Below are 15,659 nucleotides of genomic sequence, written 5' to 3'. Positions count from 1 at the left end.
AATCATACCTCAAACAGCCTACGAATAAATCTCTTTCAGATACAGATAAAACTGTTCTACGAAATACATACAGGCGTCAAAACTCATAGCTTAAATCCTTTAAAAAAATATATTTGTCAATGCGACGTTGACATTGACAGTGACACTTCAGACACTTGGCAGATGCTTTGCTTCGTCTGCTGGGGCTGCTGTATTCTGCGTAATATTTTCTAAAAATCTGAAATACACATTTTTTTTGTAAGGGCTATGTTAAAAGTAATGTATTAAGACACATAAGGACCATTAATAATTAGAAATGTAAGTACTACATGTTTGTGTTAACTGCTAAATAACATGGATGTAAGTAACATCTATGCTAAATAATGTTCTTATTGCAATCCTATGCTATTTCCTATCCTATGCAGGTCTTCAAGATACGAAGTAAGTACACGCCGAGAGCGTTCACGCAGTCGCTCGTTGGAGCGCCATCGCTCACGGAAAGAGCACAAAGGGCGGTCGCGAACGCGGTCACCCGCGCCGTCAAAACACAGGTCACCCAGCAGGGAGAAGAGTAAACATAAGAAAAGTAAAAAGAAAAAAAAGAAGAAGAACAGGAGCAGTAGCTCGTCAAGCAGCAGCGACACGGACGAGGAGCTGAGGCTGCTGCAGCGGTTGGAGGCGGAGCGCCTGAGACTTAAAGAGGAGAGGAAGAAACAGAAAGAATTGCAGAAGGCCAATGAGACTCCAGAGGAGAAACGGTAAAATATTAGTACAAATATTTTGGATATAGCTTTTTCTTTATTGTTTAATTCCTCATTTTTCTGAGTATTTCATTAAGCATATTTAATACTCATTATTGTAAGTGTGCATGTACTTTGTATTGAAAATTACTATGAATAAAAAAAAAACTGTATTATAAAACTATTTATTTGTTCACATTCTTAGGGATAACTCACAAAATAGCCATACTTGATTTATTATTGCATTTTGTGTTGCAATACTAGTTTTTCTGATGTATGTGTGCTAAGTTCAACAGAACATTTCTTTTTTTGTGTTGATTTGCATGACATCTGTTTTATATCAGTAACTATAAAATGGCAATTTTCTCCGGCTTCCGGAGAAAATTGGCTAATCAAGGCAAAAGACCGAGAAAGGTGGAAAGATATGGAGGAGGCCTATACCCAACAGGGGTCCTTAAAATAGTAAAAATGGAAAACAATAATATTAGAAAACTTTTTTTATCATGTAAAACTATTTAAGGAAAAATAAAGGCTTAAATAAATATAAATAAATAAATAACTATAAAATGGAGCCATTGCCTAATTTTATTTATTATTATTTATTTTGATACACTAGCAGCTCTTGGAGCTGATGCGTGTATATTGAAGCACTTGTATTTTATTTTGCACTTTTCAAAGTTCTAAAATGTGTATCTAGTCTATTTTTAAAATTGTTCGGTGCACACATTTACCACACAATTCGGCAAGAAGTGTATGTGTGTGTAAGAAGTGGATGCGTGTATATGTTATGCCTGAAGTATTATTTGACGATCTTAACTTTATACACAGAGCCCGCCGTCTAAAAGCGAAGCAAGAAAAAGAGCGCAAACGCCGCGAGCGGATGGGCTGGGACAACGAGTATCAATGCTACACCAACCAAGACAATCCGTTCGGAGACTCGGCACTCACACACTCATTCGTTTGGACCAAGAAGTTGGCTAAAGAAGGTGTGAAAGCGGTCAGCAGAGACGAGCTCGAAGCTATGAACCGGCAGAAGCAACTCGAGAATAAAATTGAGCTGGAAAAGGTAAATTTTAGTAGTCGTCTCGTCGGTGTCGGTACTGCGAGTTCAGTAACCTGCTCAGGCCACCAGTTAGGAGATTTCAAGATTTGCCAAGATATTTTTGCATATAATGGTTGTTGTATTGATCCACATTTCTGTCCTGCAGGTGAAGCAGCGTCGATTGGAGCGCGAGGCGGAGCGCGCGGAGCGCGAGGCGGAGACGGCGGCCGCGGCGCGCGCGCGCGAGGCCGCGCAGTTCGACTCGTGGGCGCGGCAGGAAGACGCGTTTCATTTACAACAAGCTAGGTTGCGCTCGCAGATCCGCATCCGTGACGGACGTGGTGAGTCTATTCTATGGATAAGTACATAAAACGGGAAGATGGTACTGTGGTACGGCGCGTTTCACTTGTACCGGAGTAAGTACCCTGGCTAATAAAAAAAAACTGGAAGTTAGTTTTCAGGTGAAGCAATATAAAACTATTATCGATGCTGTGTTACTAATGCCCATCTTTTAAATCCCCAGCGAAGCCGATCGACCTGCTCGCTTGGTACGTGGGCTCGGAGCAGTGTGTAGACGCGCTCGAAATGCACGAGCCCTACACCTACCTCAACGGTCTCCAAGCCCCGGACCTTGAAGACTTGTTGGCCGACATTGCCGTGTACAAGTCTTTAGAGCAAGAGCAAAACCAGCGGTACTGGAAAGATGTGGAGACCATTGTGCAGGTAAGATTAATAATATTGATTGTATAAAAAAATACCTATATTTTATTTATGTTATAGGCATCGTACAAGATATGTTTTAACACGTTTAACATTTTCTTATCTCAGGATAGAGATGACGAAAACTACGATTGTCCAAAACGTACTCTTTAATTTCTACAAATAATGGTGGCCCATGAGGGGAAATTTCACTAAAACAAAATAAAGGAACCGGTTGAATGTTATGAATCAAGATTTATTGAAAGTGAAGCTAATCTAACTCTTTTGTTTGACAGGACGAGCTAGCAAAGCTACGGAGAGCTGCACCCGAGCCCCATGAAGCGGTACATCGTGACACCGTGCACCAGAGCGTGGCCGATGACGTCACACAAGTATGTCACCAATCGATCGATTATTTTTATTTCGCTATGATTTGATTTTACTGGTTAAAATGTGGTGGATCGCGGAGCCAAATACCTGGGACGCTCGGTGGGGCGGAGGCCGATCGAACGTCCCAGGTATCGCTGGGGCGATGCTGTTGAAGCGGACTTGCGCGATCTCCATGCCCATGCCGATAGCTGGCGGGAGATGACGCAGGATCGAGACGACTGGCGTGTACTCGTGTCGGAGGCCAACACTCATTTTGGGTAGCTGCGCCATTAAGGTTGAAATGTGACTTTGATGTTGTTAGACTAATTTAGCAATAAAAAAATCCCCGGTTTTTGTAAAAGCGTGGTATATTATTTGTTATAGATTTTCAAAGGCAAGACGGGCGCACAGTTGGAAGCATTACAATCGCAGATCGAGCAGAAGATCAGCGCCCGCGCTGACAATATCGATGTGGGCTACTGGGAGAGTTTACTTAGCCAACTCAAAGGTAAAATGACGCTAACTTATAAATGCTTCAGCGTGCGTGTTTTGATATTGTCGAGAACCCTGAGAGCCTACCACCAACATATAAATCTGTCTCTATCGTTCGAACTAGCAAGAACGAGATAGCGGACAAGTTTAGTTCATCTACAACTGAATATATTTTTCAGCACACATGGCCCGCGCTCGGCTGCGCGACCGACATCAGAATAACTTGAGGCGGAAGCTGCAGCTGCTGAAGCAGGAGCAAGGGGTCGCGGCCAAGCCCGAACCGGACACGAGACCGGACGCTGATGAACCTCAACCTACCGGGTAAGGAAATCGGACACCGGAACCGGAGATGACACAGTAAACCTAGGTTACGCTTGTCGTTACGTTAGTTTACTTACTGTAATATTAAAGTAATACGTAATATTTCAGATCTACAAGTCCCAAAGCGGAGGCGGCGACGGAGGCTCGCGCGGAGGCCCCGGACTCCGGGTCGGGCGACTCGGAGCCCGAGTCGGAGTCCCTGGCGGCCTGCGTGGCGCTGTACCGCGCCGGGCGCTACTCGCCCGCGCCGCTCCCCGCGCGCGCGCTGGAGCCCGGCACGCTCACCACGGACGCGGACATCGACGACCAGCGGCTGCAGTATCTGAGGTCAGTTCTGTTCCTTGCACACACACTGGAGTCCCCGGCGGCCTGCGTGGCGCTGTACTTACATTATGCATTTTTTGCTGTAGGTTCCTATTGCGATACCACCTTCATATATGTCCGAGTGTTTATCCGTCAAAACTGGAATATTCTTCTAACCGATTTCAAAACGGAGAAGATTTGGTTGACTATTTTTTTTATGTAAACCGATTTTTTTATTTTATTTTGTAACATATATAGGTTGAGTCTCTGCCTCCCGAACTAGGTCCAACCCTGTGACTCGGGAGTCAGTGATTCCTCCTAGCTACATGTGAGCTCTCAATTTGATAATTTTATTTTTATTTTATTTTTTAATTTAGAATCTCTCGTCTGATACGAGTGTTTTCCTGTTGTTTATTCAGAACGAGAGCGCATGCAGCGAATGCACAAAGAGCACACGAACAGGGCGCCCCCTCGGCCGTCGGCGTCGGCGTCGGCGTCGGCGTCGGCGTCGGCGGGGCTGCGGAGCCGGGCGCGGCCGTGTTCGAGAGGGAGGCCCGGCGCGGCATGGGCACCGACGAGGCGCAGTTCAGCGTGGAGGCCGCTCTGGACAGGTACTGACAGGTTGCTGAACCGGACGCGGCCGTGTTCGAGAGGGAGGCCCGGCGCGGCATGGGCACCGACGAGGCGCAGTTCAGCGTGGAGGCCGCTCTGGACAGGTACTGACAGGTTGCTGAACCGGACGCGGCCGTGTTCGAGAGGGAGGCCCGGCGCGGCATGGGCACCGACGAGGCGCAGTTCAGCGTGGAGGCCGCTCTGGACAGGTACTGACAGGTTGCTGAACCGGACGCGGCCGTGTTCGAGAGGGAGGCCCGGCGCGGCATGGGCACCGACGAGGCGCAGTTCAGCGTGGAGGCCGCTCTGGACAGGTACTGACAGGTTGCTGAACCGGACGCGGCCGTGTTCGAGAGGGAGGCCCGGCGCGGCATGGGCACCGACGAGGCGCAGTTCAGCGTGGAGGCCGCTCTGGACAGGTACTGACAGGTTGCTGAACCGGACGCGGCCGTGTTCGAGAGGGAGGCCCGGCGCGGCATGGGCACCGACGAGGCGCAGTTCAGCGTGGAGGCCGCTCTGGACAGGTACTGACAGGTTGCTGAACCGGACGCGGCCGTGTTCGAGAGGGAGGCCCGGCGCGGCATGGGCACCGACGAGGCGCAGTTCAGCGTGGAGGCCGCTCTGGACAGGTACTGACAGGTTGCTGAACCGGACGCGGCCGTGTTCGAGAGGGAGGCCCGGCGCGGCATGGGCACCGACGAGGCGCAGTTCAGCGTGGAGGCCGCTCTGGACAGGTACTGACAGGTTGCTGAAGCTGAGCTCGCCCTGAGGTCAAAGGCGTTTAACATTTCAAAGATTGCAAAACTCGAGAAACTACGACCGAGCGAACCTAGTTATGGCGTCTGCCGCGATTGTAGACGACGCTGGTTCGAACCCAGCCGTGACTCCCGTGAGCACAAGAGGCTTGGTGACTTTTCTTTCATATTTGACATCAATCCGTACTAAATATTTTTTTTTATTTGAAACCAAGTCATCTACTATGTCTACTACACTTACATATATTTGTATGTTAACATGACGTTTATGGTTTTATTGTAGGAGCGAAGCCCTGCCCGTGCCGGCGCTGTGGCCAGACAAGTACCGTCCGCGCAAGCCGCGCTACTTCAACCGCGTGCACACCGGCTTCGAGTGGAACAAGTACAACCAGACGCACTATGACATGGACAACCCGCCGCCCAAGATCGTGCAGGGCTACAAGTTCAACATCTTCTACCCGGACCTGATAGATCCCAAGGCTACCCCGGACTTCTCTCTGGTAAGTCCACAGATTGAAGTGACACTTTGGATCAAGTAAAACTGCCACACCGGAGATCCAGAACTGACTTGACAGACCCACCCCTGGCTCCCACGAACTTCTGTTTGGTACCATCGCCCACACTGTTAACTGGCCTTTGGACCTTATGCCTTTTGTAATAAGGTCGAATAAAAAACGATTATTTACACTTGAATAACATTAGCGTTCTCTAAAGTTTTATATTTATTTTCATACACTAGCAGTATTTTATTTTGCACTTTTTAAAGTTCTAAAACGTGTATCCATCCAGTCTATTTTTAATTATACCTTTTGATATTGTTGTGTATTGTATATCAAGCCCACTCCCCCGCGACAAGTTTACGAATATACGGCAGTAATAGCAAGCAGTAGTTTCTCGTCCTACGAGTACGTATCGTATCCATCATGTATGTTGTTGCAGAAACCTTGCGCCGACAACCCCGAGTTCGCCGTGCTGCGGTTCCGCGCCGGGCCGCCCTACGAGGACATCGCCTTCAAGATCGTCAACCGCGAGTGGGAGTACTCCTACAAGCGCGGCTTCCGCTGCCACTTCCACAACAACATCTTCCAGCTGTGGTTCCACTTCAAGCGGTACCGGTACCGCCGTTAATATAAACCGTATCAAACTGTACACTACACTACACAGAACAATACAGTGGCTTTCAAAATGTGATTAACTACCATTGTCTTTCGCATTTTATTGTGATCCGTATCTTTAATTTTAAAACTAACACGGGACTTAATCGCGTACAAACTTACGTTTATTTATGGCCTGACGTTTCGAACGTGACGTTACGTTCGTGTTCACAGGCAGACTGGCGAGGAATTGCCGGGCCATAAATAAACATAAGTTTGAGTTTTGAATGATTCATGGTTAGTTTCACTAGATTTATATTGATTGGGATATTTAAATCGGTATCTGTATCTTTACCAAGAAAACTCTAAGATGCGTATAACATCATAACAACATCTTTGGGTTTTTAAAGAACATGAGTTTTTTTAAATATGTAATCTCCATCAATACATAGTATAAAACAAAGTCGCTTCCTGCTGTCTGTCTTTCCCTATGTATGCTTAGATCTTTAAAACTACTCAACGGATTTTGATGCGTTTTTTTAATAGATAGAGTGATTCAAGAGGAAGGTTTATATGTATAATTAATCAGCATTGCACCCGTGCGAAGCCGGTCAAGGTCGCTTGTTGAGAAATAAAATAATATGTTTGTAAATATTTTTGTTTTTAATTTTCCTTTATGTGTAAGTAATTTATTGTTATGTGAAATTGTGAAGAATGTGGGACAATGATTTAATTGGTGAGTAGACACTAGACTAGACACAATGCTTATACTTTACTTTTGTAATTTTATTTTATGTACTCTGGACATGTAATTAGCTTTATCAATAAATATACGAATTTAATCAGAAGTATGCCTGGATGGTATGGATGATACACCCCAGCAGGGGGTAACAGGAAATAAAGAAGAGATGCATGGACCCGTGCAAGCACAGTAACAATGCAATGAATAAACAACAGGCAAACATGTTCAAACACATTTGAGTACCTCTAGGGAGCATGCCTGAACTATAGGGGGCAGGTATAAATGTGAAGTTTATGCTTCCCATGTAGCCCACAAGATGGCAGACCTACTATGCACAAGAAAATGTACAAGAATGGTAGATGGTAGCCATGGTAGAACTTGCATGTTTGCATGGCAATGTACATATATATGTTTCCGATTCAGGCCACAAGATGGCAGACCCTCCAACCTCCAATGCGCACGGTCGCTATTATTGATGCACTAGCAATAAAATTTGACCTCATTCTGTCAAAGCAGATGCATAATGCTAGGATGAGATTTTGTAGTTTTCCAAACCCAATAAAATAAGTAATTTTGATGACATACTCTTTATTTATCTCTAATAAGGGGAGGTCAACAACAGGTTAATAAGAGAACTGTTTATTTACAGGGTATAATTTATTCTAATAGATATAACTTATTGATTGATTTACTCTTTCTTGGGTGCCTCAGAGGGATTAGTGACCTCCTCAGCAGCAGGGTTGCCTCGGAAATTAGGGAACTGCTCCCACGGGGCTTCCAGCTCGAATCTGCGAAACTCCTGTGCCAACTCTAGGGGCTCCACCACCACTCTCTTCTGTTCATCATCATAGCGCACCTCCACATAACCACTGAGAGGGAAGTCCTTTCTGAAGGGGTGGCCTTCAAAGCCGTAATCTGTGAGTATCCTTCTAAGGTCAGGGTGGTTGGCGAAGAAGACTCCATACATGTCCCAGATCTCACGCTCGTACCAGTTGGCGGCCTTGAACACCTCGCAGGCCGAGTCGACGGGCGTCAGCTCGTCGGCGTACGTCTTGACGCGGATGCGCGAGTTGTATCGCAGCGACAACAGATTGTACACGATCTCAAACCGCTGAGGGTGCGCTGGGATGTCCACCCCCGCGATGTCTACCAGTGACGCAAACTGCGCGCTGTGGTGGTCCTTCAGGAACGATAGGACGGGGATCACACCCTCTGGCGGAATCAAAACCTCTAATTCATTGCCCGCCGTGATCTGTACCTTCTGCACATACTTCGGCAGGCACTCCGCTACGTATTTGCCGAAATCTATTAGCTGCGACTTCTGCAGCGGGTCCAGCTTTGCGTATGTAGGCCGAGTCTCAACTTGAGGAGCGACGGTCTCGCTCTTCCGCGCTACACTCTGTATGACCGGCGCTTTGGCGTTATTTAAAACGACGCGCCCAAGGCCCAGCCCCGCACCGATGGTGCGTTTTAAAAAGAAAGACATTTTGTTTTACTTTAAATCAAAATAACCTTACGTAATTCGTGTTCGATTCGATTGAAATATCGCAAAACAAAACCCACTGCGAGTGACAGCGGGCATCGATGGAAAATAGAAATGTCATGACTGACAGCTGAGAAGCTAAATTTAGAACGTTTTTGCACGTGTGCTGAATAGTTTCGGCAAAAAAATACGAAGCTAAAACATTTCTCAGGTATAGAAAAGTAAAAAAAAAAACTTCGAAAGCAAGTTCATGGCTCGGGGCTCGGGATATCTTATTTTTGCTGTTGTGAGCTGAAAACTGGATTATTGCATGTTCCTTTGATCATTTCCAATGTCTAATTTACATCCTCAAATGGTAAAACCTTAATAGTTCAACTAATAAATCAGGTAACTCACTTTCATGATCTTTACTTTGGTCGGTTTAACTTTGTTTTGCTTTCAACCGTTGGAAACTGCTGATCTCGCAGAATTTTTATTTAAATTGTTCCTGTCTTGCATTATTCTATCAGAATTATTAAAATCTAAAGTTTTAACGACCTACTTGTCTAAATTGTTCTCGTCAAAGATGTTTCGACTTGTAGTTAAGTAGTTGTTTACCCACTCCAACGCTGGAACGTGGATCCGCGCAGTAAGTATTGAATTCTAATTACTTAATAATTAGTGCAATACCTACTAACGTGGATCCGAGTTCCGGCATTCGAGAGGGTAATCTTGAAATACATAATATGTATTGTTCTCATAAATAGCTACTGCGAATTAGCGTAAGGTGGGTGCACTTGTGTATTTGTGGATAGATCAGGATGGCGGAGCTGGAGGGTTTGAAGAAGGTGCTGCGGGCGGTGTTGGTGTCGTCGGCGAAGACGATGGACGCGCATTCACTGGTGCGCGACTACAAGCGCATGATGGGCGAGTCGCTGCCCGTCGCCAAGTACGGCTTCCGCAACGACCCTGTGCAGTTTCTGCGGGAACGCTGCTCCGATTGTTTTGTGGTATTATTTCTGTTTTACTCTGAAAACTCTGTCTGTACCTTTGTTTTGCATACTCAACAAGTCAAAACAAAACATGTTGCTAGACCTTGTGAATAACGCAAAGACAAATATCTGTCTTTGGAAGGAATCAAGGCTTGAAAATGAACAGTATAAATTTGTGACAAGTGCGAGTCGGACTTGCCCACCCAGGGTTCTGTATTTTTTTGTATTTATTGTTTTAGCGGAAACAGAAATACATCATCTGTGAAAATTTTAACTGTTTAGCTATCACGGTGCAGAAGATACAGCCTGGTGACAGACAGACAGATAGATGGCCAGTAGTCTTAGGTCCTGTTTTTACCCTTTGTGTACCTAAAAACATTTATTTTTAAATAGAACCTGTAAATAACTACAAGATTTTTAGTAATGAGAACTGAGAACTCGGTTTATGACTGGATACAGGCATTATCAGTTGTTTAAACTGCCTGCCTGCATTACAAATAATAATATAATTGTCTGACTGGTTCTGGCCATCATCTGACTGGACATAACTAATTATTTTGTAAAGGCTCACAGATTTAATATATACGCTAGATGACGCATATCACGATTTGTATTGAAACCAAGCGTGCCGACTTTTTCATACAAAATTTCCGCATAATATAATATTATATCTGTGTAAAGTAAAGGCCTGCAAACTGTAATATAAACAAAACTAGCAAATGTTATTAGGAGACTTGTTTATATTACTCATTATATTACAAGTATTTATAAAACAGCCACTTGCAATGTTAGTAATGTTAGTCCTACTTATAAAACAATACAAAGCCACTTTATTGCACCATTTCAACATAAATATACAAAAGAAAATTACATAATAGTGAAGGTAAACAAAAGGCAAAAAACCGGCTAAGTGCGAGTCGGACTCGCGCACCGAGCGTTCCGTACTTTTTAGTATTTGTTGTTATAGCGGCAACAGAAATACTTCATTTGTGAAAATTTCAACTGTCTAGCTATCACGGTTCATGAGATACATCGGTGACAGACAGACGGACGGTCTTAGTAATAGGGTCCCGTTTTACTCTTTGGGTACGGAACCCTAAAAAAATGATCTCTTTCAGACAACCTCATAATCGGAAACTTAAATAAGGCTTGCACCTAAGCTGCGTCTTACGTAAGCGAACAACTCGCGAACGCGAAGCGAAGCAGCGCGGCGGGCCCACGGCGTTCGCGTTCGCGTGTTGTTCGCCTACATAGTAGCGTTAGAAGACCTATTGGTTTTTTTTTTGTTTCTTATTTTTAATATTAACTTGTAGTTTTGTCTATGGTATTAGCAAACATGGGCGCAAACTTTGAACCAATTCACACTTATGAAAGTATGAAATTAGGAAAATAGGCAAGCTTAAGAACTGAGCCAACTTAGGCGCAGGTACCTTAGTTACAAAATACTTATTGTTCTGTATCGTTACAGTTTACGGGGCCGCAGGACAATCCCACACTGACCCTCATTGTGACGGACTCCATCAAACACATTGACCAGCTTGTCCAGAGCCAAAAGTCTTCATTTCCTAGGTATATACTTCCAAACCTATTTCTATTTTATTAGTTTATTTTATTTATTAAAGAACATCCACATCATACATATTATAACTTACAGCAGCTTAACTGACAGCATTTTAAAAGACCTACTTCTAGGCCTATAGGAAGCATATCCTTATAATAAATAATATTAATATACCTAAGTTGCAAACCTCATAACTCCTATTTGTGACGTTTTCAATCAAAAGGTACCACATTGTCGCTTACCATAAGGACGAAATTAGATTGTATTTTTATACGAATGGCAAGCGACAATGTGGTACTTTTTGATTGAAAACGACACATTTTAAGGTGATGAGGTTTGCTACAGACGATTTCATTACATTTGGTTCTTAGTTTATTGTTTTGTTTATGTAAAGACCACACCACACTATTTACAAGGATAAATATTTACACAGTTTAATTAATTTAGCAGCAAACACTGCTGATAAGATTACTTTTTATTAGTGATGTACCGACCGACTATTGATTTGGCCGACTATTCGGCGCTCGGATGGCCGATTAGTCGGCCGACTAGTCGGCTAAATCCATAAATCATTATTTCTCTTTAAAGGCTGGCGTCCACTAGGCTCGCCGAGGCGGATCGCAATAATTCGCCTTCTATACATTTACTGGGGCGACATATTCGTTCACTCGAAAAAGCCCTTTAATAAAGAATAAAATAAAATATATATATATATATATATATACATTTACTATGAAACTGCGTCTATTGACGAAAAGCCGCGGCGCGTCGAATCGAATTTACCATTCAAAGTAAAGGCTGGCGTCCACTAGACTCGCCGAGGCGAATATCGAATCGCAATAATTCGCCTCCTATATTTTCTAAAGGCTGGCGTCCACTAGGCTCGCCGAGGCGAATCGCAATTTACCATTCATAGTAAATGTATAGAAGGCGAATTATTGCGATTCGATTCGATTCGCCTCGGCGAGTCTAGTGGACGCCAGCCTTTAAGTTTACATTCGGATGGTTAAGCAGCAGCTTTGTATAAGTTCGGATGCATTTGAAAAACAATTGTTCTGCTCCTTGCGTCGATTCAGTTTTTCGCGCGCAATTTTTGTACGTTGTTCTTTTATATTTTAACCAATTGAATGAAAATTTAATCCTTTAAATGAACATTTACCCTTTTTGAGATGAGTCCACATTAAATTAATTGCCGAAAAATATGGTGGTATTAACTACTCTATATAGTTTAAGGCTGAAAAGACGACTGCACTCTAGGTGTTGGATTGCAACAAAATCAGTAAGACACTGTCATTTTCTATTACGCGATTACGTCCGATTTTACCCGAAAAACGAATGTCATTCTGAGAGTTAACGGACTGTATATAGGTATTAGGTATAAAAAATCAGAAATCATCGCATTTATTTGGACGACCGGTCTGGCCTAGTGGATAGTGACCCTGCCTGTGAAGCCGATGGTCCTGGGTTCAAATCCTGGTAAGGGCATTTATTTGTGTGATAAGCACAGATATTTGCTCCTGAGTCATGGGTGTTTTCTATATATTTAAGTATTTATATATTATATATATCGTTGTCTGAGTACCCATAACACAAGCCTCCTTGGGCTTACCGTGGGACTTAGTCAATCTGTGTAAGAATGTCCTATAATATTTATTTATTTATTTATTCGCGATAAACTATGACATACAAAACGTATAATAACAACAAAGAAATATAAATATAAAAATAAATAGTTTACCACGAAATGGTCCCGCCTCAGCATAATGCTAACCCATAAGTCAGCGCTGATCTTCCGGCGTATAGTATACCTATACTTCGTTTTTTACATACATACATACATATAATCACGCCTATTTCCCGGAGGGGTAGGCAGAGACCACGGATTTCCACTTGCTACGATCCTGACATACCTCTTTCGCTTCCTTCACTTTCATAACATTCCTCATACACGCTCGACGGTTTAGGGTGCTCTTGACCTGGCCTTTCTTCAGGATTTCCCCGATCTGATCAGAGAAAGTCCGCCGAGGTCTGCCCCTTCCAACTCCCGTTTCTACCTCTCCCTTGTACACTATCTTTGTTAGCCTTCGTTTTTTAGCATTAGAAAAAACTTCGCAGAAGTAAGCTTGTGGTTTCAAATCGGGAACTTTTTGCGGTAAAATTTTAAACTAAATTATAACTATTATAAGTTCTTTGTAATGCTAAAAAAACGAAGTGTAGTGATTGCAGCCGCTAAAATGAATAAAGTAGTAGTAGTAATCACTAATCACTTTATTGTACACAACACAGGTTTACATAAATAAATTACAGTAATGGAAGTAAAAGGAAGTAGATAAAAGTGCGCATTGCGAATAAAAGTAGGACACAATGTTTTGCTGACACTACATTTAAGATTCTAGGTACAAGCCGCGAGGCACGGGACTCGCCAGTTATTCCCGGCCTCTCGACTTGCCCGGTTAACTCATTACCTCGGTTAGGTTAGCTAATAAGTCCCCGGCAAACTCTGCCGAATATCACCTTCCCATATAAACGGAGTTCCGTTCTCATTTTAAAACTACATGTTGGATTGTAATGAAACTTTGCACATACAATGATATGAGGTATATCTAGGTCTGAAATTGGTTTATATAGCTCTTGTACATAAAACAATCGAAATATGGTAAAAACAAGTTTTGTATGAAAAAATTAAGCTCACTGTATATTTGAAACTTTGCACATACAATGATATGAGGTATATCTAGGTCTGAAATTGGTTTGTATAGCTCTTGTACATAAAACAATCGAAATAGAGTAAAAACAAGTTTTCTATGAAAAAATTAAGCTCACTGTATTTTTTTTACTATGGTATCTGAACTATCTGAAGCTACATACATAAACTAATTTCAGACCTAGATATACCTTATCCTATTGTAAGTACTAAGTTTTAGAGCAATCTAGCTAGTCGTTTTAAAATGAGAGCGTAACTGAGTTTGTATGGAGAACCGAGCTTGCCGGGGACTTTTTTACTACTAGTTTTGGTAATACGATCGATTTACTGACTCTTTAAACCTTTACTTTTCTAAATTGTCATTTAAATCCCATTAGTGACACACTGTAGAACTTTCAATAAATCCTGTAATCCTGGCATGTGGTGCGGGAAGTTGGACGCGCAATTAAACAAGTGAATGCTGATTAGATAAAAGACTAAAGTTTTATACAATAGACACGTTATTTATAGCTACAAAACAGTAAAGTTGCATTACTACTTACTTATGAACTAACTCCTTACATTATTTAGAAACAGTGACTTTCTTTTTAATCTTCCAACTAAACCTTCTGATAAGTATAGTGCACACTCAGTGTGACCAGAACATTTATAAAAGTATCACCTCTTACCTATATCCTACCTATATTATTTTTCTTTGTCAGTCTTAACTGCTTAAATTGATTTCACAGTTCAATGAAACGGAGAAGCGTGCCAGAGTCCAAAGTTAAAAAAACACAGCCTAATCTAATAGCAGCCACAAGCAACCAAGAAACCCACAGAACACCAAATGGCAGACCAATGACCAGACTCAACAGAGGATACACAGAAAGAGAGCCACCAACAGAACCTAGGAAACAGGAACCAATGGCACGATACACGGAACCTTGGAAACCGGAACCAATACCACAATATTCAGCACCTAGGAAATCGGAGCCGGCTCCACAACTAGTCACAAAGCCTGTTAGCATGACTCCAAGACCTAGTGCCAAGCAGGATGAGTCGAAATGTACAGATGCCCCATCGGCTAAGGTACTCAACAGCTAAATTCTTTAGTTTTCATTTTTCTGAGCATTTGCCTCGCGAGTAAATTGCCGCGCGAAGGCCACGTAAGGCGGCATCGTCCCCACAAGTAACTGATAATCCGTAAACCTTATTCCAAATAATATATATAGCTATTTTAATAACAAAACTTCCGTGAGACACAGACATATTAAATATATTAATAACGGGTTACTCACGTGTTTTAAGTCGAAAACGCTCGACATGTTTCACTCCGTACCGAGGAGCGTCATCAGGAGCTTGCGACGGCGGCGGCGGTCCGTCACCGTCGACGCAAGCTCCTGATGACGCTCCTCGGTACGGAGTGAAACATGTCGAGCGTTTTCGACTTAAAACACGTGAGTGACCCGTTATTAATATATTTAATATATATAGCTACTTACATAATTATAAAACCCAATATACGTATATTAAATACGTACATAAAAATAAAATAAAATACCAGTAATGCATGTTTATTTAATTAAGCTTTTTTAATTGACTAAGTAAATTTTATATTATTAGAAAATTGTTTCTCCAAAAGGAGTCTCGTCTGACACGCCGTGGGAGACGGACGCACGTTTGGGAGCCCTTTTGTTCTTTCCCGGTTGTAAAATCCCAGACAAAACAATAGAGCCCGCGTTAACGCCACATGCGACAACTGGCCGACCGTCGGTTCAAGTTCCTTTATGCGACGCGACACAGATTCTCGGGA

The 15,659-nt window shown here is 43.0% G+C and overlaps 3 protein-coding genes across 3 annotated transcripts in view; 2 read left to right on the top strand and 1 right to left on the bottom strand.

The window, feature by feature from the left end:
- The first annotated feature begins 159 nt into the window (after positions 1 to 159).
- On the top strand, positions 160 to 7,033 carry LOC134749758 (splicing factor Cactin). Its single transcript, XM_063684786.1, has 12 exons — positions 160 to 297; positions 405 to 737; positions 1,548 to 1,785; positions 1,928 to 2,102; positions 2,285 to 2,484; positions 2,757 to 2,852; positions 3,214 to 3,337; positions 3,501 to 3,642; positions 3,751 to 3,969; positions 4,365 to 4,556; positions 5,596 to 5,812; positions 6,252 to 7,033. Coding segments are annotated over exons 1-12 (2,127 nt in total). The 5' UTR covers positions 160 to 295; the 3' UTR covers positions 6,441 to 7,033.
- Positions 7,034 to 7,786: 753 nt separating this feature from the next.
- On the bottom strand, positions 7,787 to 8,727 carry LOC134749705 (NADH dehydrogenase [ubiquinone] iron-sulfur protein 3, mitochondrial). The gene has a single exon (XM_063684724.1). The coding sequence runs from the start codon at positions 8,632 to 8,634 to the stop codon at positions 7,837 to 7,839; it is 798 nt and encodes a 265-aa protein (XP_063540794.1). The 5' UTR covers positions 8,635 to 8,727; the 3' UTR covers positions 7,787 to 7,836.
- Positions 8,728 to 8,865: 138 nt separating this feature from the next.
- LOC134749641 (uncharacterized) overlaps positions 8,866 to 15,659 on the top strand; it is a 35,753-nt gene continuing 28,959 nt past the window's right edge. Inside the window, exons 1-4 of the mRNA XM_063684657.1 lie at positions 8,866 to 9,018; positions 9,426 to 9,620; positions 11,071 to 11,171; positions 14,596 to 14,935. Of these exons, the coding sequence (XP_063540727.1) occupies positions 9,432 to 9,620; positions 11,071 to 11,171; positions 14,596 to 14,935 (630 nt within the window). The 5' untranslated portion in view covers positions 8,866 to 9,018; positions 9,426 to 9,431. The remainder of the gene's footprint in view (positions 9,019 to 9,425; positions 9,621 to 11,070; positions 11,172 to 14,595; positions 14,936 to 15,659) is intronic.

Source organism: Cydia strobilella, chromosome 18, assembly GCF_947568885.1.
Source record: "Cydia strobilella chromosome 18, ilCydStro3.1, whole genome shotgun sequence".
NCBI lineage: Eukaryota > Metazoa > Arthropoda > Insecta > Lepidoptera > Tortricidae > Cydia > Cydia strobilella.
Note: the sequence above shows the minus strand (reverse complement) of the source record. Positions and strands in the feature narration are given on the sequence as shown.